Source organism: Chinchilla lanigera, unplaced genomic scaffold, assembly GCF_000276665.1.
Source record: "Chinchilla lanigera isolate Chin_1 unplaced genomic scaffold, ChiLan1.0 scaffold00040, whole genome shotgun sequence".
Classification (NCBI taxonomy): Eukaryota; Metazoa; Chordata; class Mammalia; order Rodentia; family Chinchillidae; genus Chinchilla; species Chinchilla lanigera.
In genome coordinates this window covers 14,921,084-14,943,700 of record NW_004955441.1, presented here as the reverse complement: position 1 = coordinate 14,943,700, position 22,617 = coordinate 14,921,084, and the positions used below count along the sequence as shown (strand labels likewise).

At 44.0% G+C, this 22,617-nt stretch overlaps 1 protein-coding gene across 5 annotated transcripts in view; it reads right to left on the bottom strand.

Annotated features, from left to right (window-relative positions):
• The window catches only part of Foxn2 (forkhead box N2), a 68,567-nt gene that overhangs the window by 7,178 nt on the left and 38,772 nt on the right, over positions 1-22,617 (bottom strand). For 4 of the 5 annotated variants that reach the window (XM_005390995.2, XM_005390998.2, XM_013517612.1 and 1 more), the window contains exons 2-4: positions 21,746-22,296; positions 9,440-9,534; positions 6,938-7,014 (exon numbers count right to left, since the gene is read on the bottom strand). In XM_005390995.2, the coding sequence (XP_005391052.1) occupies positions 6,938-7,014; positions 9,440-9,534; positions 21,746-22,282 (709 nt within the window). In that variant the 5' untranslated portion in view covers positions 22,283-22,296. The remainder of the gene's footprint in view (positions 1-6,937; positions 7,015-9,439; positions 9,535-21,745; positions 22,297-22,617) is intronic. The other variant, XM_013517613.1, reaches the window with a different exon arrangement.

Below are 22,617 nucleotides of genomic sequence, written 5' to 3'. Positions count from 1 at the left end.
CAGGCTGGCCTTGAGCTTACTTTGTAGCCCAGGCTGGTCTCGAACTCGCAACAATCCTCCTGCCTCACAACCACTATGGAAATCAGTATGGAGATTCCCCCAAAAAACTAAAAATACAAATTCTACCTGACTTGGCTACTCCCCCCACATCTTCCCAAAAGACTTAAAGGCATTCTATTTCAGCAGTACATGCATACTCGTGTTTACAGCAGCACAACTCATAATAGCTGAATCTTGTCCATCAACAGACGAATGGGAGAGAAAACGTATGTATACACAATGGAGCGGTACTCTGCTAGAAAGGGCACATCTGAGCCATCTGCAGGAAAATGGACGCACCTTGAGATGTAATATTAAGTGAAATAAATCAGACGCATGAGCTTAAACGCTGCACACCTTCTCTTATATGAGAAACCCAAAGTATAAACGCAGAGTGCAATAAAGAGTAGGAAAAAGGGAGTCAGACCTTTCGCAAATGTGCAGACACTGACCTGTGTGCCCCCTGCCTTGACCATCAGTTCTTCTCAGGCAGCAAACGTCTCTGCCGCTGACTTTCACTCTCAGGCTCATTGCTTGCCAGGAGACAGACACAGCACCACAGCTCTCTTCTCCGGGATGCACTGTGACCTCACGACACAACAGTGTGTCTACATTGCCGTCATCCCGGTTACACGGCCAGCCTCTTCAGGGGAGGAACTGTATCGCATTTCCTATGTTACCATAACCCTGCAACTACAGTCAGAGCTAAGAGCTTGGGGGCATAACAATATACTGAGAACGCTCTATTCCGTCATTCGTTCAGTGCCCTGAACGTCCTACAGGGAGCCTAACATCCTTCTAGGGAAAATCCCTAAGCCCTCAGAACACAAAGGAGTAGAACGTAGTACGACAGTGAGGAGCACTGGGAAGGAAATGAAAGGGGGCGAGAGGGAAGTGGGTGGTGCTGGGGAGGTGGCTACCATTTTATTTTTTAAATTTATTTTTAAATTGCTATTGCTCCGTGTTTGTAGTACATAATGATTACATTCATGGAGAGCTGACATTCATGGAGAGCTGAACACATCTTAATGCAATTTTAAATACACAAGCCAGGGAGTCCTCCAGGGGAAGAGAGGAGCTGGGCCACACCTCAGGGAGGTGAGGCGAGAGAAAAGCACTCCAGGCGGAAAGAGCACTAAGTGTAAAGGACCACGTGCTGGTACACACCTGTAATCCCAGTCCCTGGGAGGCTGAGGCAGGAGGATTGTTGCGAGTTCGAGACCAGCCTGGGCTACAAAGTGAGCTCAAGGCCAGCCTGAACTGCATAGCGAGACCCTGTCTCAAAAAGACAAAAAAAAAATGTATAAAGGACTGAATCAATGATGCCTCACATGTCACAGTCAAGAGGCCAGGCGAAACAAAGACTTTTCCAGTTCCTCTTGGAATGAGCCCAGGACAGTTTGACAGTGCTTGGAATTTTAAACTGTCTATGAACGGAAGGAGTGACCTGCTAGCCCACAGTGCCTCTCTGTGACCTGAAAAGGGCAACTTGCCCTGCAGTGATGGTGTACCTGCTCCAGGCCTGTACTGCTAGAAGAGCACAGTGTGGGCTGAATTTCAGAGTCCATTCTGCCATGGCCAGGAGTCCAGAGCATCAGGAAAAAGCCCTTGCAGAAGGATTCCTGCTCCATGAATGAATGAACGAATGAATGAACTAATTAACTTAGCACTACTGGGAACTGAACCCAGGGCCTTTGCACTGAGCTACGTCTCTGGGACTTTTGTCATTTTTTAGGACAAGGTCTTACAAAATTGCTAAACTGCCCAGGCTAGCTCCAACTTTTGATCCTCCTGCCTCAGCTCCCAGAGTGCTGGGATTGCAGGTGTGAGCCGTCATGCCCAGCAATAATTTTATTTTCATATAAGAGGATCAACATTGTTTACAATTTTTTAAATGAGGGAGGTAGTACTAAGGCAGAGAGTCTAACACAGAAAAATACTATAAAGTCTAACACAAAAAAATATTATAGGAGACAGAACACAAATTATAGGAAACTTATCACCTAATAAAGGAGACACCTATAAAATTTTCTTATTAAAAATAAAGTGCACATTAAACTAGTTAAGAGGCTAATCCTGAAAATGTCTTAGTAACGCTACATGAACACCACTGCTTTTTTTAGTTTCTGAAAAAAAATTTTTTTTTTTGAGACAGGGTCTCGCTATGCAGTTCAGGCCAGCCTTGAACCCACTATGGAGCCTAGTCTGGCTTCAAACTCATGGTGATCCTCCTGCCTCAGCCTCCCCAGTGCTAGGATTACAGGTATGCACAACCACACCTGGCTGCAAATTTCTGAATTTTTTAAATGATAAAATTAAGTACTGTCTCCTTTTTGAAAAAATTAACTAATTTTTGCAGTAGTGGGCATTGAACTCAGGGCCTTCACCCTTGGGCGCTGTTCCTATCATTCTCCTTTCATAGAAATAATACCTAGCCAGGCATGAAGCTGCATACCTCTAATCCCAGCATTCTGGGAGGTGGAGGAGAACACCAACTTTGAGACAGCCTGGGCAATTTAGCAATTTAGGGAAACCTTGTCTCAGAAAAAAAGAAGAAGAAAGTGGTGGCGCATGCCTGTAATTCCAGCACTCAGAAGGCTGAGGCAGGAGGACTGCTGCAAGTTTGAAGCCAGCGTAGGCGACACAGTGAGCTCAAGGCAGGCCTGAACTGTGTAGCAATACCCTGTGTCCAAAAAGAGAAGAAACTGACTTTGTGAAACCCAACATTTCTTTGCAAAAGATTTTACCTATATTTGATTTATTTAGGCTGTTTAAGAACATGTACTCATGTATTCTGCCATGCCTAGCCAATTAACTCTTAATGAAAATTTAACTTGAATATTAAAAAAAAGTAATAAATAAATAAAATAAAACAAGCAAAGAAATGACCCAAAACACTATGCTATCAAGAACACTGGATTATCAAGGATTTGAACAAGGTACACTCTTGAACTTCTTGGATCAAAAGCAACAAAAATTCTCTGGGTAGAATTCACAAATAAATTTTGTTTATAGTACAACCCAATCAGTTTTGGTATTAAATTTAAATTGAAGGCTCATTTGTTTATTGTCACACTGAAAATACTTCAAAATGTTACTCTGTCACTGATAAAGTACTGATGTGATTTTAAAGGTGTATAACACCTTTAAATATCAACACTGTTAACTATATTATCTAACATGTCTAGGTCATCAGGAACAAAAAATTTGGTAGTTCAAACTATGCTACTAATTCTATAACAATAAAGCTCTATCAAAGGTGCTCATTTCCTGGCTTATCTTTCCTTAGCCAAGATCCTAGGACATAATTAGTAGTAATTGAGAATAAAACCAAGACACCAGCTTTAGCTCTGTGGAAGGAAAGGCTGTAAGACAAAGACGTCTCTGTCATCTGATTCTCAGCCTCTGTGATTAAGGAATGATATGGTAACCACAGAATCAGAATTTAAAGAGCTATATGCGCAGTAATAACCACAAAAGATTTATTGTCCCGCTATTAAAACCAACATACACGTTTACAAGGCATCCAAGTGGAAAAGCACTCACTCTGGTAACTCTCCAGAGTAGGACAGCAATTTTAATGAACTACCAAGCTTTAAGGTGGCTGGCTCGAGGGCTCACTTTCATTTTACTAAGGTATGCAAATCCGCAATCTTCAATTTCAAACTGAGACACACACTTAGCCCCTAACATCACACACCAACTGCCTGTATTTTATCTTCATTTATATTAGGTGTTTTAGTATAAATTAGAAAACTTAATGACTGGAGTTGGAGTTCCAGTTTGTCTGTTTTGCTTATGGATACAGACTAGTGCCTTGAACATTATCCTAGTAGAACTGGGTAATATTTTTAAACATGAATTTATTCCAAACACGTCAAAGCAAATCTTGAGCAAGAAGTTTTGCTCTGCTCTCAGGACGCAAGTCTTACGTCTCCCGCTAAAAATTACACAATGCTGCAACAGATATACCGGCACACAGTTAGCAAACTGAGCAAGAGACAGCTTTACTTTAAACAAACCGCTGCGCCAGTGCTGAGTGACAGCGGTCCTGCAGTTCCTACACCTAATCTCTGTTACCAGTTCTACCTGTCTAATCATATCCCGAATATACTGAATAGAAAAGTTGATCTGATGAAGTGCACATAAGTAATCTTCACAAAACACAAACTGTCACCTAATTACAGTACTGAGACCATTTACTAGTTGTGTGACCTTGAGTTGTTTAATTTCTCCAAAGTTCAGTTTCCTTGTTTAAAAAGAAAAGGGTGACAAGAGCGCAAAGGAGTGCTGTAAGAACAGAATGCGGTGAGGTATGCCCTGCAGTGAGCAACTACATGCGTGCTAAGTTATGCTCAGAGAGAAGTTCAAACTCCTTATGGTGCTACAGACGCGCGGCTTAGACCTCTGCCTCCCCTCCTTTGCCCACGCTAAGTGACCACGCGTACCGGCCTTCCGTACGCCCAGGCCAGTGGCGGTGGACCTATGGCCTCCGTGCCACGGCGGGCTGTGTGCATCAGTGAACACTGCGAAAGGTTTGCCGGCACCGGCCTAGACTGCAGTCACACTCGCCAGACAGACCTCTAGCATCGGCCAACCCTGTCTCCTGCACGCAGCCTGCCCTCTGCCTGCCCCTCGCCAACCTTCCTCTGCGGGGCTAAGTGCCCCCACTTTTGAGGTCCAGCTCAAACATCACACTCCCTTCTCTAAGAGGCCTTTCACGTCCCCCATTAACCTCCATTTTCCACTCCTCTTCAGTTGACCTGCCTTCTGAAAGCACGGCCTGGGCCTCTCATCTCTGCGTGCTCCAAAGCACCTACCACGACGCCTGCCAAGATGTAGGACTCAGGACCCGGGGTCGGGGATCCGGCTCAGCGGCAGTGCCTGCCCGCAGGGGCGAGCTCCTGAGTTCGACCCTGGCACCCGCCCAACCACTCAGTAATGACTTGTGATGAACATTTAATCTGCTTGGTGTTTTTCAAACTTTTCTCCAGAAGTAGTAAAACCATAGAAGCGAATTTTCCCAGAAGTTTATAAATGTACCCTAAAATAACCAGATTTGAATGTAAATTTGGTTAAGCTTTTGGGAGGTCTCGTGCTCTTCTCCTTAACACACGAGAACTTTGTACCTGCAGCTGTTTTAGCGTGGAACCCAACCACCTGCCCCATCTCGTTCGCTACGACTCGGCGGCGACACTCCGGCACGGGAGGGACAGAGGGGAGGGAGGTGTCAGCGCTGCAGGGACACCGCACAGTATGTGCAAGCTGGCAGAGAAGAAAGAGTACCTGAGCTCTAGTTATGAAAAACTATGGCTGCAACCAGCAGGAGGGATTTGTGCACATGTCGGCTTCCCAGAGGAAGAAGCCACATTTGGATAGAATAAAATGAGAATGAGAATAAATTTTAATACAATTAAACTTGAGAATCCAAGAAGAATGAGTCAGAAGTTACCGAGGCAACAGAAAGATGGGGTTTCAGCAACGCCTTGCCGCAAGGAGAAGCCACACCTACCGAAAACCGGGGCCCTGGGCTCGCCTCACGTCACAGCACAACACTGTCCAATTCCCTGCAGACCTCGGACTTCGCAGAGGTCCCCAGTGCTTCTCACAGTCTCTCTCTCTTTTGACGGACATCAACACACATTGCTTTTGTTTTGGTTTGGTTTATTTTATTTTATTTTAGGGACAAGGCCTTGCTACGTAGTGCAGGCCGGCCTACAACTCGCAGTGATCCTCCTGCCACAGCCTCCTGAGTGCTGGGATCACATGCATGTGCTGCAGTGCCCAGCTTCAATGCACTGCCTCTGAGGTTCTGTTTAGTGTAGGTCCAAAGAGCAAAAGTGTCCGACACGCGGAAGGCCGTGGACATGTCTCCAGGTAGCAAAGCAACAACGCCACACAAACCTGTTCTAACAGACCACTAATGTATAAAATTAGCCACGAGCAGGAAAATCCACTAATTCAAAATCTCACTTACTCTTAAAAAATATGAAAAACCTGGTGGAGTAGTGCATGCCTACCATCCCAGTACTTGGGAGGCTGAGGCAGGAGGATCACCTCAAGTTTGAGGCCAGCCTGATTACAGAATAAATTCTTTAGAAGTTGATTTTTAAAATCAACTTATTAGCTTCCTAAGCTAAAGTTCTTCACAGTTAACTTATAAAAGAAATAATTCTGAACCACATTCTTGTCTAAGAGGGTAAATTTCTTTAGCAAAGGGCCAGAAAATAAATACATGCTTTGCAGGACAGGAGAGAAAAGCAAGAATATAATATATAAGTCTCTGTTGCAACTACGTAACTCAGCTGTCTTCAAATTCATGTTGTGGAATATTATTGTTATTCTGATATTGCTCTCCAACCATATTAGAACCATATTACATCCTTAGGTCATGGGCCACACCAAAACAGGTAAAGACAACTCTACTGAGAGTTTCACTAAGAAATTAAATCTTATTTTCAAGGAAAAAACCAAAAGTGAAAGCCAAACACAGCAGCACAGGCCTGTGATCCCAGCTACTGAAGGGGAAAATGCAAGTGGATGGCAAGTTCTCGTCCAGCCTGGACACTCAGCAAGACCCTGCCTCCAAACAAAACAGAGCAGGGCTGGGAACGCGCTTCAGTGGTAGAGCACTCGCCTAGCACGCGCAAGGCCTTGGGCTGTCGAAAACGTGTGTGTGTGTGTGTGTGTGTGTACACAGGCGTGTGCGTATGTACACACAAACATATCAACTCACACAGATGGCATAAAATATATCAAAATGCTAACAGTAGAAGAAGGGTGAGTTACTCTCATTCTTACAATTGTTTTATCTCCCAATTAACATACAATTTATAATGGGAACAATTTAACAAAATCCTAAATTTAAACCTGTATTTTTAGGACTTAGAAGACTGACCTTCACACATACCTTTGAGGGTTTGTGCCTGGTTCTGCTTGAGAACAGAGTGTAAGCAGTGAGGTGATAAAGAGCCACTGAAAAATGAACAGAAAAGACAGTGTGCTTACAACATCGTTATTTCGCTTTCTGTAGAACTTAGTCACAAATACAACTAATCTGTACCACTAGAAACACAAACTATTTTTACCTTCTAATAATAGTTTAGAGAGAGTCTGCCAAAGCAGAAAGTGCACAAGGGCCGAGATTAAATCATACTTATTTGTATATTCTTACACAAAATAATTAATCTCCTAGTGTCCTCATCTATAAAACAGGAGTAATTCCTCTCTCCTACAGGGTTGCTGAGTAAGTAAAGGAGAACCGTGCGTTTCAAATACCTACAGCACCCTGGGCCTGGGGTGCACGTGTCTAATCCTGGGCTCGGGAGGTTACAGCAAGGTCAAGGTCGGGCTGACTACACAGAGGTCCTCTCTCAAACACAGAAACAAAACAACAAAGTGTAGCTAAATAAAACAAGCAGTCTCATTTCATAAGGAGAAATCAGTAGTTTCATTTCCAACATCTATTTAATCTTTGTGGTAACCAACTTAAATTCTCAATTAATTATGGGTCATATATACCACTGACATTTCAACTTTAGCTTTCCTAGTATTTTGTTTGTTTTTTTAACCATACTTCAGCTACAGTTTGTCTTTACAAACTCTCCAGTAACAACAATTCAAATGAGCTGGTGTGATGGTACACGCCTATAATCCCAGTGCTCGGGGAGGCTGAGGCAGGAGCATAGTCAAGTTAGAGCCTAGTCCTGGCAATTTAGCATCTTAGACAAGACTGTCTCAAAAGGAAGAACAAAAAGAGGGCTGGGAATGCAGCTCAGTGAGGTTCTGGGTGTGGGTCCCAAAACTGCGCCAAAAAGAGAATTCAAACAAACTGGGTTTTTTGTTTTGTTTTTTTGAGACAGGGTCTTCTTGCTGGTCTTGAACTCGAAGCAATCCTCCTGCCTCAGCCTCCCAAGTGCTGGGATTACAGGCGTGTGCCACATATTTTTCTAATAAACAAGCAACAGAAACCACCTTAAAGTTATCTTGGGGGTAAAATAAAAGGGCTGGGGAAGTGGCTCAGTGACAGAACTCTTGTTCACATGCACAAGGCCCCAGGTTTGATCCCCAGCACCACAAAATGAAAGAAAAAAAGTTATCTTAATAAAATTGAACCCAAATCAATGTATATAATAAGAATTTTTAAAGATTTAGACTGCTCAGGAAAAGGAAACAAAATCAAACACAAGGAGGTCACACAATTTTCAGGTTTAACTTAAAATGAGGAAGCTAGAAAATCAATAGAAAGGGCTGGGGATTCAGCTCAGCTGCACAGCCCCTGCCTGGCAAGCAAGCATGAGGTCCTCAGTTTGACTGCCAGTACCAAAAAGAAAGAAAGAGAGAGAGAGAGACAGAGACAGAGAGACAGAGAGACAGAGACAGAGAGACAGAGACAGAGAGACAGAGAGACAGAGAGACAGAGACAGAGAGAGAGAGAGAGAGAGAGAGAGAAAGAAAGAAAAGAAGAAAGAAAGAAGGGAAGGAAGGAGGGAGGGAGGGAGGGAAGGAAATCAGCAGGAGTCACTGGGTTTAGAGGTAAGAGCGGAGAGGAGCTCTAAGGAAATACCCATAATAATGTGCACAGAAAAAACAAAACCTTCAAAGCAGTATTGTACTTGCCACTTAAAATTTGAGACATGAACATACTTAAAATCACTTATGAAAGACAAAAACTTACAAAAGAAATTAAATACAGTATACATATAAAAATCTTAAATTGTTCATCATCTCATTTAAAACCTTTAAATAAGCTAGACACCCATGGGGGGGGCCCACACCTGCCATCCCGCACTGAGGAGGCTGATGCAGGGGGCTGCTGAGTTGCAGGCCACCCTGGACCACGTAACTGAACCCCATTGCTAAATGAACAAAATTCCCGTGTCTTAGAGTCACAGCATCAGTGCTACAAATAATTAGAATTTAACTTTTTGGTAACTGAAACCATAACTTTCTTTATAATATCTTGTAAGGACTAAACTGCGTGCGCGTGTGTGTGTGAGTGTGTGTGTGTGAGAGTGTGTGAGTGTGGTGTGTAACAAGGGGGTCATGTTAGGCAAGTGCTCTAGTACCTAGCTTTATCTCGAGCCATTTTTATTTTATTCTGAGACAATGTCCCGCTGAGTGACCCAGGCTGGCCTCAAACTTGCCGTCCTTTTGCCTCGGCCTCCGGAGTGGCTGGGAGTCCTGTGGTGTACTGCAGCACTTGGCTCCGAGTTCGTGTTCTCAACTGTCCAACTTCTTGTTTTTAACACAAATTAAACCGTAAGTAAATATACCTTAGGCTTACGTGATCCATAAGTACTCCTCTATACAATCAAAAAAAATTTAAAAGACCTACAACACTAAGGTTTTCCATCTTATTCAGTAAAATCTAGATCACAGATACGTGGCAAATCCTTACCTTTGTGGAGAGGAAAAGGGTTGCTTCTTCAGTGCCTGCATAAGATTGGGTTTATATTCTGGATCAACACACCACAAAGAACCTTTTCCATTAACCTAAAACAAAATGCACAAGAATTAATACCCTGGAACTTTTTTTTAAAAGACAGGATTTCAGTCTGTAGCCCAGGCTGGCCTTGATCCTCCTGCCTTAGCCTCCTGAATGCTGGGATTACAGGTATGAGCCATCATGCCTAGCCACCTGGAACTTTTATATGTACAGAGTGAGAATGTTTTTAGTAAATGTTGGGGGAAAAACCCTCCAGTATTTTTTGAGTACTACACAAAAACTGAAATGACCTTACTAGGCATGATTACAGCCACCACGTGATATATAAAACTTCCACTAGCTCACCAGACTACAGAGGTTCAAACTCATTAACATCAAGTTTTATATTACGCTTCTGTATTGCAAAAATTCTTAAATCACACATTCTAACTGTGTTAATAATTTTTTAGAAAACAATAAAATTGGGCTGGGGATATAGCTCAGTGGCAGTATGTCTGCATACCATGTGTGAGTCCCTGGGTTGATCTCCCCGCCCACAAAAGAAACCAATAAAATGTCCTTGTTTGTTCTGCTTGTACAAAATCTGTGTAAGACTTTTTTTTTCTTTTGTCTTTTTGAGACGGGGTCTCGCTATGCAATTCAGGCTGGCCTTGAACTTTGTAGCCCAGGCTGGTCTCAAACTCGAAACGATCCTCCTGCCTCAGCCTCCTGAGTGCTGGGATTACAGGCTACTGTGTAAGATTTAATGTGACCTCCACAGTGGTTCTACTTCCTAAAGTCCTTTTCAAATTAATATTAGTCCCCTAGCCAGACTCTTTATCTGAATATTATATCATCATTTTTATAGAAAATGACATAATGAAAGAGTATCATTCCAGAGGTTTAAAAACTGAGATCTTGATTACTGCTTAGTGACTTGCTACTCAATACTGGACAAATCATGTACCCACTCAGAGCCCTATCTTTCATACACATTTTACCTACAAAAAAAGAACAATTCATATCACTTCGCAGAATTGTGATTCGATTCAATAAGGGGATTTATGTGGAAGTAACACAGCTGCGAAACCACTGACTGCTGAAGAGCTACTCCGTAACGGGCACTGAGCAAGTCACTGAGCACCGGCTGAGTCACACACAGGACCTTCTCACTCCCTCACTCCGAGGAGGTGCGCGGGCTACACACTGAGTTCAAGGCTGACCTGAACTACATAGTGAGACCCGGCTTCAACACGAGCAAACAAGGGGGGGCGGGGCTCAAAATAAATTTAAAAGAAACCTCGGCGTGGATAGGTGCAAGCACCGGACCCACGACTGCTGAACACCCTCGCAACTTCAGTCTACAGGAAGAGAGGACCGATGGGTGTCTTGTCACACTGGCATTCTGTAGGGAGCTACAGCATTGATTACACTCAAAAAGCCCTTGACGTTATAATCTTTTCCAAGAAAAGTTCTACAAATGTATTTTTGGATTAAGTGATAAAACTTAGATACTCATCTCTTGCCCAAATGGTAAATGTGCTTGAATGGTAGGAAAATAAAACTTCAAAACATTTACACCCACATCTTTTGCTCCAAAACCAATGTGGTTTCATATAGGAAAAGTATATGTGGGACCACTCATCCCTGTCTCTCCAGGGTGAACTGGTCCCGAGCACCAGGTGCCCGTGGAGGATTAAGCAAAGTAAAAGAAAAAGAGAGACAAGCAAAACAAGAGAGACAACATTCTGAGATCAGGGGGCTTACAGCCTCTCAGACTGCTGTTCCCAAATACCAAATTCAGACACCTTTATTGAGCAGGAACCAAGGCCGTAGCAAAAACAAATGGGCGGACACCAAACATTCCAGCAAGGATAACTGAAGGATCACCCAAGACACGCCTATAATCCCAGCACCCAAGACACGCCTATAATCCCGGCACCCAAGACACGCCTATAATCCCGGCACCCAAGAGGCTGAGACAGGAGGATCGTAAACTCAAGGTTAAACAAATCATTGTGTCCTCAATGCATTCCAATCAAAGAATGTCCTTCTCCACAGATACATATGAGTTATTTTTCAGACAATGAACAAGACAATTGTTTTAACAATTCTAGCCATGTCCTTCTACCTTGGTATTCCTGAGACTACACTTCTAGTTTTCAAGTCTACTTTTCAAATTCTATTGTGAAAAGACTGCAAACTGTTTTGATCACAGTAGAATTGCCATTTTCTTGAAATAGCAAATTGCAAGAACTGGTTTCGAAAACTTGTAGTTTCAGGGCAGTTAAGTATCCTGAGTATGGTCTCAAATAACAGTCTGGTTTATGTTACCATGGTAACACTTCCTTTCACTGGATCTGTTTGTGAACTATCAGTAACAGATAAAACCACGCATCTGCTAGTCTAGGCAAAAAGGAACTTATTTTTTACTAATTCTCACTTAAAAACTGCCTCCATGGTATTGTGCTTAGGTGCTGGAACAAAAGTAATAGTTTTACAAGTATTGTTTTTAAACTAAACTTACCTATAAAAAATCTTTTGTGCAATGGAAAGAGGAAATATGTGTCTTCTCTTACTATATTGCATTTTAAAACTAGGCTGGGTTTAATTTCATAAGAAACCACTGAAGGTTTTGAAGATATGAGGAATATATTAGGGGTCAAACTTTTAAAAGATTTATCTTAAAGTTTTAGAGAATAAACTCGGAGAAGATGAAATTTATGTGCTTGCCTTGCATATTTTAAGAGTTGTCTGTCTTGTCCTACCTTTTCAGTGGCTTTTTTTTGTTTCTGAGATAGGGTCTCTCTATGTAGTCCAGACTGGCCTCCAATTCCCTATGACCCTCCCAAGTGCTGAAATTATAGGTATGTACCATCACACCTGGCTTCAATGGCTGTTACAACCAGGAAGTTAAAAAGTAACTGATTAAAATTGTACTAAAGCAAGCAAAATTTAACTCCCTGTTTCCGGGTTTTTTTTGCGGGGGGGTGGAGGGGGGTACTGGGAATTGAACTCAGGACCTTATGCTTGCCAGGCAGGCGCTTGGGCCACTGAGTTATATCCCCAGCCTCATGTTTCTGCACTAAAATCTCAGTTACTATGTTTTAGTTGGTCTATAAAAACTTAGAAGAGTAGATGTAAGATTTAGGTGTCAATATTTAAAACATAAAACCAAAACTACACCAAACCAAAACATTACCATGTCTACCTTTTGAAATTTTAAAATTCTGAGACAGACAAAAAACAAACCAAGATTTTTAGACCTGTCTTTTGAGAAGTAACTGTGGAAAGGATGATAAAAGAAAATCTTCTTAGCTTGCTGTACTGGTCTGACTACTACTTTATATAGGTTTGATCTAAACCTTGCCATCTTATTTTCTTCAGCGATTATCATCTCTGGATAGCAGTGAAACCACTAGAAAAGTGCCGTCAAGGTTGCCAAATTCAATTTCAACATTTAATGGAGGCATTACCTACTTACCTTCCACAGACTGGAAGAAAAATATTGTCACTTTGAAGCATTAACTCAAACAATGGTCTTACCAGTTAAGAAAAAATCCATATGCATTTCCCATTGCTCCTGAATCTATTTATTTCTGTCTGAATCTCAGACATTTAAGCAAAGTGGTCTATTGATTTTTATGACCACCATCATCTCCTCGTTCCTTAACTCCTACCCTGACTGGTGGTGACAGCTTGCCAATTTCCGCTCCAATATATTACAATTTCTGTATTTATCCTTTTTTAATAGTAAAATAATTTCTTTCTCTTTACCAAACTCTACCCATACTCTTTCCCATTCTCTAGCTCTTATTTAATTCTTTTCTTTCTCTGAATATTCAAAAAATTCAAATTATATAAATAACGTATATTTTAAAACTATGGACAAGACCGGTCACTTTGAGCACTACCACAAACGGTGCTGCATTGGATACACTGTTCTGCACCTTCATTACAAGCAACACCACCGTGACTATCCTAACTCATCTTCTTGTCCACAAGTACGAGCTACTGTCTGGGAGAAAGCAGCATTTGATCTGCTAGATCAAAACACAAGTCCATCTGTAACTCTAGCAGCTACTGCCAGTGTGCCCTCTAGAACGGTCATCCTAATTTCCACTCCAGCGATAGAACGCAAACCTAGCTTTGTATAATGCCCTGGGTTCCATTTGCAGAGAAAAAAGAAAGAAAAAGGAAAATAAAATTACATATTTCCCCATGTCCTTACCTTACCTTATTTACTGTAAGTATGAAAGTCCATACATTTCATTGGCTATCTCCTGTGAATTTCCTGTTCATATGGTTGCCCATTTTTCTATTAGGTTTTCACTTTCTTATTAAATTATGAGTTTTTTTAAAATGTAGTAAAACTATATCAAGATTCCACTTCACCCAGGTCAGAATGACTATTATCAGGACTACAAAAACGGCCGGGCGTGGTGGCGCACGCCTGTAAGCCCAGCACTGGGGAGGCTCAGGCAGGAGGATCGCTGTGAATTTAAGGCCAACCTGAAGTACACTGAAAGACTGTCTCAAAAACAAACAAACAACAAAAAACCCACAAAAAATAACAACAAAAATAAACTGACCAGACAACAACAAAAAACAGTGAATGCTAGTGAGGACTCAGGGGAGAAGAGACTCTCCTACAGCGCTGGTGGGAATGTAACAAAACCACTGCAAAAATCAGTGTGGAGACTTCTCAGAGGACGAGCCCTAGGACCCCTCCGGCCCAGCACCGCTCCCGGGCGGACTTCCCAGAGAACTGAAGTGTGCGCCCCGCACCGACGTGAGCGCCGCGTGCACCGCGGTGTGGCCCGCACAGCCAAGCTGCAGAAGGGGCTGGGGGCCGTCCACAGAGCGCTGACTGTAACGAAGGGGTGCACGCACAGTGCAGACTGAAGAGTCGTAAGGGAGAGTCACGAGGAAGAGCGAAGTGTCATCTGCAGCGAAGGGATGGGATCAGACGCCGGCATGTGACGTGCAATCAGCCAGACTCAGGGACTTAAGCACCGCACTTGTGCTCTTCGACTGGAAACCCAGACAATTAACTAACTAAAGGGGAGACGACAGAAACTCGGAGGCAGACCTCTGCAGCTGAGGAAGGGGACTAGGGGAAGGGCGAGGAGAGGCAGAGAGGGGAATGGGACTGAAACCGAGACCTGTTAAACGCACGTAGCAACTCCCTGTCGTTCTGTAACACGAACATACGCCAATATAGTAAAACGTAAGGGGGGGTGTGGCTCAGCGGTACAGCGCTTGTCTAGCACGCGTGAGGCCCTGTGTTCAATTCCCAATACTAGAAAGGAAGTAATTTTTACCTAGTAGCATACTCTAAAATTGATTTCATGAAAGGAATAGGAATTTTAAACTAGTAGGAAATTATGTAAGTACACCACATATTGCAGCTAGAATTTGGCTAAAAACAGCAAATATTTTATGGAAAAACAAGGTAGTCCTTACAAATACAGGTTATTAAAAACTGTTATGTCTAATATTGTGAAGTATCAGCCCTCTCCCACCAACCCATCAAGGAATCTCACACAGCTCACATGTTCATACATCCCTAAGTTGTATGTGCCTCAACTGAGTCCCACTGGACTAGGGACGCTAGTACTGCTACACCCTGAACACACACAAAGGAAGACACGGCTTTGTCCGAGGAAAAAATTCACATCTATCAAGAGGGCAAGCAGTGAATAGTCTAGCTGCTTTTAAAACTCCTGGTTTGCTTAAATAAGCACATGATTTTTAAAATTGTTTTTCTTTTTTTTGAACTATTGATACAGTTTCTTATCAGTTTATTTCCCTATATTGTACAATGTATGATAACAGCAGGTTACAAGGTCTCGAAACTAAATTATACCGCTGTTTAGGACTATATGATGGAATATATAATTAGATGAACCCCACCCTCTCAAAAAAGCCCCTAGGACTGATGGATAATAATTTCTATATATTTTAATTGTATCACTGGGCTTGCAGAAAAGTAACTGAGAAGCCAAGAGTAAAGGGAAAGCCGGCAGTGTAGCTTACGAAGCCAGCGTCAGTCCGGCAAGTACCTGCCAAGCCACGATGAACCTGATCTTCCATTCTGACGTCCCACAGGAGACAGAAGACAGGAGACAGCAGAGGCAATCGAGGCATGCTCGAAAGGCCTTCAGGTATTGGGAAGAGGATCATCAGAAAGCGTTACATACTTCCCAAATTTAAACGTCTGAATGTAGTCAAGAAGCAAGAGAGTAGTGGAAACAAACAGATCTGACAGCAAACCAGAACTACATACGAACAAAATATATGTTAACTCTAACTAGAAACTCAATGGGCAGGGTAAACAAAACATCTGAGACAACTGAAAATAACAAGCCAACTAGCAAATAGCGAACCTTACATGGAATACAGCTGAAAAAGATAAAAAGAAGGAAAATTTGAATACACAGAAAGAAAAGATTCAGACAATAAAACAGTGGCAAAGGCAATAGTCGAAGACACAATGATTAAAATTCTTGAGGCTTTCTTTTGCTTGAGGCATTTTTGAAAGAAAGAAAAGCCAGATTATCAAGAATAAGGCAATGACGCGAAGGCCGAGTGGGAAGGTATGTTCACAACGGAACTACTCGTGGCCCCTTCTTTCCTGCCCTCATGGAGACTGAACCTGGGCCTTCACCCTGCGCCTCACGCGTCTCAGCTGACATGGCTGCGCCCACGCGCCCCTCCCCCCCAGCCTCATGCCGTCACAGGTGGAGCTTTCTCAGGGTGGCTGGATCTGCAGTGTGTGACCAATTCGTGGCGCATGCTCCACTAGATCTGTGGAGGCTGATGCAGGAGGATTGCAAGTTGAGGTCAGCTGGGCAACTTGCAAGGTCTTATCTCAAAAAGGGGAAGGGGGCCTGAGGCTGCAACTCAGTACAGAGGCCCCAGGTTCAATCCCAGAACCACCACCAGCGGAAAAAGAGTAGACCGTGTGTTTTGTCACCGCTGGGCGAAACCCAGCTACAAAACCACGTGGCTTTCATGCTTCCTTTGAAGGAGGAGGGACAGGTTTATTCATGACTACTGATTTGGTTTGCTCAATTATTATAGATCATTTACCTTTTCTACTTTTAGTTTTACAAAGTTATATGCTCCTAAGTATTTTTTTCTTTCTTTCGTCCTAGATATTAACTGCACCAAAATTTTCAAATATCCTCATAAACTTCTTCATAATATCCTCTTGGCAGGATCTAAGCTTAGCATCCCTCATATTATGTATCTACATTTTTACTGTTACTCTTTATCGATGTTGACAGAGGTTAATCAGTTAGACTGAACAACTTTTCCCTGTTCATCCTCTATGTTACATGTGTCAGAGTACAGGCTCTGCTATCAGACTCCTTAGGTTCACATCCCAACTCCTGTGCCTTGGGCTAAGTACGTGGTTCTTCTCCACATTAACGCTGTTGGGGTACTGTCCTCACAGAGTTATTATTATGTGTACCAAGTTGATAATATAAAATATTGAGAGGAAGGAGTAGCATATGAAAACTGAGCCTTTGCTATCATTATTATTAGCAGTAGTGTTACTAAACTCAACTACTAAATTACAACTAAGGGAGAATACGTCAATAGATACTCAGAAGAGTACAGTAAAATAGGCAAGCACATAGATCTCTGGTGTGTTATATGCTCAATATTGTAGCTGTTACTATTACTTAGCAATTTACCTAACTCGCAATGACAGACTAGAAATAATGTCTTAATTCATATGACAAAAGAACTAGAGGCCAACAGAAAATATCTAACTTGAATAAACAAATAAATATAATTATAGCCAGGTATGGTGGTGCACACCTGCAACCCCAGCCTTTGGGAGGCTGAGGCAGGAGGTCTGTAAGTTCAAAGTCAGCCTAATCAAAGTAAAAAAATAAAAAGGGTTGAAAAAAATAAAAAGGATGTAGTGGCTCAGCCCTCCTGGAGGAGAAGGGAGAAAAAAGAGAGAAGAAATAAAAGACAGAGGAAGGGAGGGGTTACCAGGGGAGGGAGGGAAGGAGAGGAAGAATCGTAAGGCTCATTTTCATCACACTGAAGATTAAAACAAGCCACTGCCCAGCACTGGCTGAAGTATAGAAAGTCTGATATGGAAAAACAGTTAGGCAGAACGTATTGTGTACCATTTGAAAGGCAAACTGCGGACGTATATCATTAATGTGGCAGGGCTTGGTGGTGCACATCTGTAATCCCAGCACGTGGGAGGCTGAGACAGGAAGATTGCTGCAAATGTGAGGCCAGCCTGGGCTACAAAGTGAGTTTAAACCCAGCCTGAACTGCACAGTGAAACCCTGTCGCAAAAAGACAAAAACGTTCTTTTAAATGTGTGTTCACTACTGTGAACAACTGGGGGGCGCCTATGTTCACACCGGGCTGGAACCCACCACGCGCAGCGCTTCACTCTCCTGCCACAGCCTCCCGCGTGCTGGGATCACAGGTGTGCATCGCCACGCCCGCCTCCCTCCGGCAATCTGACTGGAAACGTAGCCTCAGGAAGAACGCAGACCACAAGCAGAAAGTGTATGTATTATTTTCACTGCAGCAGTGTTTGTAACAAAAAATGAGAAGCCTGAATGTCCATCCACAGCTTACCATTAAGTAAAATGAAATAAAATTATACATGAAAAGAGAAAAGGTGAGCTTCTGAAAAGGCTGTAGATTTCTCAGAACACTTCTCTCTCAATCTAGGGGGACGGACCACCGTCTCTACCCGCCTGGGAACACTCCCGTGCTTGGAGGGAGGGTGGGGTCTTCAGGTCACCTGGGATCACCCCACAGCCTTAGGGGACGAACTGCAGATAACCCAGTGACTGCGGCGGTGCATCTTTGGCCCGGCGAGACAGAGCCACCCAAGGCACACAGGCCGTTGGCCCTGCGCCCTCACGCCGCACTGGGGCCTTCTTCCCCGCCCCGCCCCCAACTGTCTGATGCACCTCAGACCCAGGTAAGTCACCAAAGCCGGTGACCCAGCTCAAGTGCCTCCACACAGGAACCACGTGAGAAAACAAAACTGAGCGACCATCCCAGAGGGACACAGGACAAACTATCAAGCCCTCAACCCGTTACAAAGTAAAAGCTCGATTTATGTCTTCCTCTGAGACAGGGACTTAGCTGCTTTGGCTTAAAAGCAGTAACTATTCACTTGGGCCGACAGATGCCCAGTGGGCGATTAGTGACTGTGAATGCGTCTCCTTTATTATCTTAAAACTTTGAGTGAGGTCCCTGCTCGGCTCCACACACAGGCACGTTAACTGTGGGAGCAGCTGTCCAAGACCTGGTAACAAGGGCTTCGCAACCCCACACGCATGCACCCTACCGCACCCCTTCCCGACGGAGGACAGCAAAATAAAGCTCTGCAGGGACCCTCAGCTACTGCTTTCGCGCTGGGAACCGGCACCTCCAAGTGGGCGGTCAGCGCCGCTGCCCTGCAGCGGGCCAGCGTTCCTGCAGAACCTCCACTGGGGGCCCCCCAAAAAAAAGAAAGAAACCATCAGCCCACGGAAACCAGACCTGAGAGCACAACCAACCAGACTGTCGCCCACCGCAGCAGCCCTGTAACACCGACCCCTCCCCTTCGCCCACAGACCGGCGCGGTGCCTGTGCCCTTCCCCTCAGCGGAAGCCCTCCCTCACCGCCCCGACCCTCCTTCGCTGCGGGCCAGCCCGGCCTCTGAGAGCCGTGTCAGGTCCCTTCTCCATCTTCTCTGCTTCCCGCGATGCATCTGTGCTGCTGCTGCGTTTTATTTCCATGACAACTGAAGCAAGGGCCCCCGCGAGCGTGTGACACGCAGTCCGCACTGCCCTGGTGCAGACACGGACTGGAACACAGCTAGCACGCACTGTATTAAAGGAGCAAAACGTCGCGGGAATACCAAATGCATGTGCGAAGGAAGCGAGTGCTGGGGAGGCGGCCGGGCTCTGGGGAATGGGGAACTCCAGGGAATTAGACGGAACAACATGAGCAACGCCTGTCTGCAGCGCAACGGAACAGCTGCTGGTCTAGTGAAGGGCAGGTGCCGGAGGACAAACTCGGGGGAGCCCTGAAAACTGTAACAAGACGTCTAGCTTTTATTTAGAATTGTATCATACATTATTAAGTTCACTAGTCACAAAAGCGAAGTAAAATGAAGTTAAAACAGACTACCTTCAAATTACACACCTGAGTCCAGGAACTTCCGACCCCAACCCTCCATGCTGACCCCACCCATCCGCCCACACCCCTACCACTGCACCTACTAGGGCCTGAGCCCGGGGCTTTTGCACTGAACTACATTCCCAGCCCCTTTAAACACGTTTTTCATGCTGAGACACGGTTTCAGAATTGCTAAATTACCCAGGCTGGGCTCAAACTTGCCACCCTACCTCAGCTTCCCAGAGGGCTGGGCTTACAGGTGTGTGCCTCCAAGCTGAGCCTGACTCAATTAATGTACATTCATATTACAGTTCAATCAGATGAGAAATCAGGAAGAGCTGAACGAGGCCAACATTGCAGTAGAAACTAAAGAAAACGGACAGAATAAAATAATAATTCTTAGATATGTACGGACGTCACCAGGTACCACGTTTTTCAGGTGCTACTTTCAGCTTTTCAGACTACAGTCAGTCCAGACTCATTCAGAGTCTCATTTCCCTGATTACAAAGCGGAAAGTTCATCAGGATAATCTCTAAATTCCTTCAAATTTAACATTTAAATACCTGGGTACTGTGAAAGGCAGATACCCATGATGACTCACAGTTCTACCTTAAACTCCAGATAGGCCCTAGGACAGTGATGGTGAACCTTTCAAGGGTTTTCAATGCTAACAAACTGCTGGCTGCAAGCCGCATACCCCAGGTTCGCCACAACTGCCCTAGGAGATAAGAAAGGAAAACAAGATTCAATTTTGTATAAACTGAGTCTGAGAAACCTCTAGATCTAACAATTAGTTGCAAGTTTAGGCTTGAACTTTAAGAAAGCTGTGGAAGTCGCTAGAATCCAGACGGTACACGAAGCCATGGGAATGGAGGCGATTACTCACGAAAACACTGAACCACACAGAAGGTGAAGGAGGGCTGGGCACACAGCTCAATGGTGCATCACCGGCCGCAAGCACGAAGCCGGGGGTTCGATTCCCGGTACCAAACAAAAGCCCCTTAAAAAACGAAAAAGGCAAAGTAGTAAAGAGCACTAAAGTTGAAAAGGTTAAGAGTGGAAGAAAAAGATGGAGTCAGGGCAAACAAGAGCAAACTGCAGAATAATACAAATCAAGGAAAGAAAGAACTGCTAAAGCTGATCTTACCCCATGATGCAGTGGGAGGTTGGGTAAGACTCTAAATAAGGCAGTGGATTTACATATGAGGCAGGCAGCTCAACTGTCCACATCCCATTCCCTCACTGAACTAATCCCATCTGCACGTTATTTAATTCTCCCTTTGGAGAGGAATTTATGCTGCCTAGGACATTACCGCTTGACCATTCCCACTGTCACAAGGAACACGAACGAAAGTCTCAACGTACCTTTGTTTTAACGTTTTCTGACTTAGCCAGGCGTGGTGGCACGTGCCTGTCATCCCAGTGCTCAGGAGGCTGAGGCAGGAGGTTCACTGTGAGTTTGAGGCCAGCCTAGGCTATGTAGTGAGCTCAAGGCCAGGCTGAACTACACAGCAAGACCCTATCCCAAAAAACCAAACCAAACCAAACCAAACCAAACCAAACCAAACCAAACCAAACCAAACCAAACCAAACGTTTTCTGACTTGGCCTCAAAAGTGAAATCCAAACAAAGCATAATGTTCCCCCTCCTTCATATGCACGTGACCTGCCCGCCCTGCCCTGCTGTGCTCTCCCTGTAGAGAATGTGCGCACTGCACGACCGGCCCGCGGAGTGCACTGCTGCGCCTACTGATGGAAAATCTGTTTCCTCAAAGCATACTGTAAAGGCAAGCTTAGATCTATTATTTACATTAATATAAATGGTCTACACGTTATAAGGCAGCTGTCACATAGAACAACAGGAATTAAGGAGTACTAAAAAACTAAGAACAAGACACTGCAACACTGAAATGCATAATCTAGGTAACTACAGTACATTAAACATAATTCTGCTAGATTTCTATCCATAGGTACACTGTAAAACACCTCAGGTAAAATCAGATGCGCTAATATTAATGTCAAAGTAATCTGACTTGACTTTGTCTTCCCTGACTGGCCCAGGTTCTAAGGGTCCACTTAGCTTCCCTACTAAGTACAGCCATGTTCATAAACACTGACCTTGCCGTGACTTCTCTCCACCTTCTGAAAACATTTGTTCAGGGACAGATTATGGCGAACAGAATTCTTCCACCCCGTCGGTGCTGTAGCAAAATACGGGAAGCGGTCCAGAATCCAGCTATAGATCTCCTTGACCGGCAAACACTTGTTTGGAGAGTGTTCAATAGCCATGTAGATGAGAAGACTGAAGGAGTACGGGGGCTTGGAGGAGGCTGACTTTTTCTCTGGGTTCTGGCAGCAGGATGGCCCACGGGACGGCACATCGCCTCCCTCTATGTCGTACAGCGGGCTCGCCACCGCGAGACCCTCGCTGCCCAGGCTGAAGTTGGTGAGCAGATTGGTACTTTCATGAAGCCAGTTCAAGTTTGTCAGTTCGTCATCTGCTGACTCACTGCCCACGAGAGTGGCCTTCGGCCGGGCAGCATCGACGGCTTCCGGCAAGCTTCCCATTCTGTAGACCTGGCTGAGTCCCGCCCCCTTCTCGGAGCCTGGGGCTTCGGCTCTCTTATCTGGAGTCATTCCAATTACTGGACCCATTTACTCTGACAGGCCTGCAACAAAGGAGAGAATACCAATAAATGCACCGCCCAAGAGTCACAAATTCTGGAAAAAGGAAATTGATGCATATTTATATACCCCCAAATCAGAGGAATTTTGCAATCAATTATCCCACACACTATTTAAGCATAATGTCTTTATAATGAAGACACTGATAGTTATAATGCAAAGAGAATTTATTCCTATTATTTGAAACAGCTATAAATAAAAATGCAATGTATGAGTGGTAAGCAAAATTATACAATTTAAATAGTACAGTACCCAGCCAACAGTAACCACCTCATAATAAGTTGTTACTAAAAACAAATAGGTTG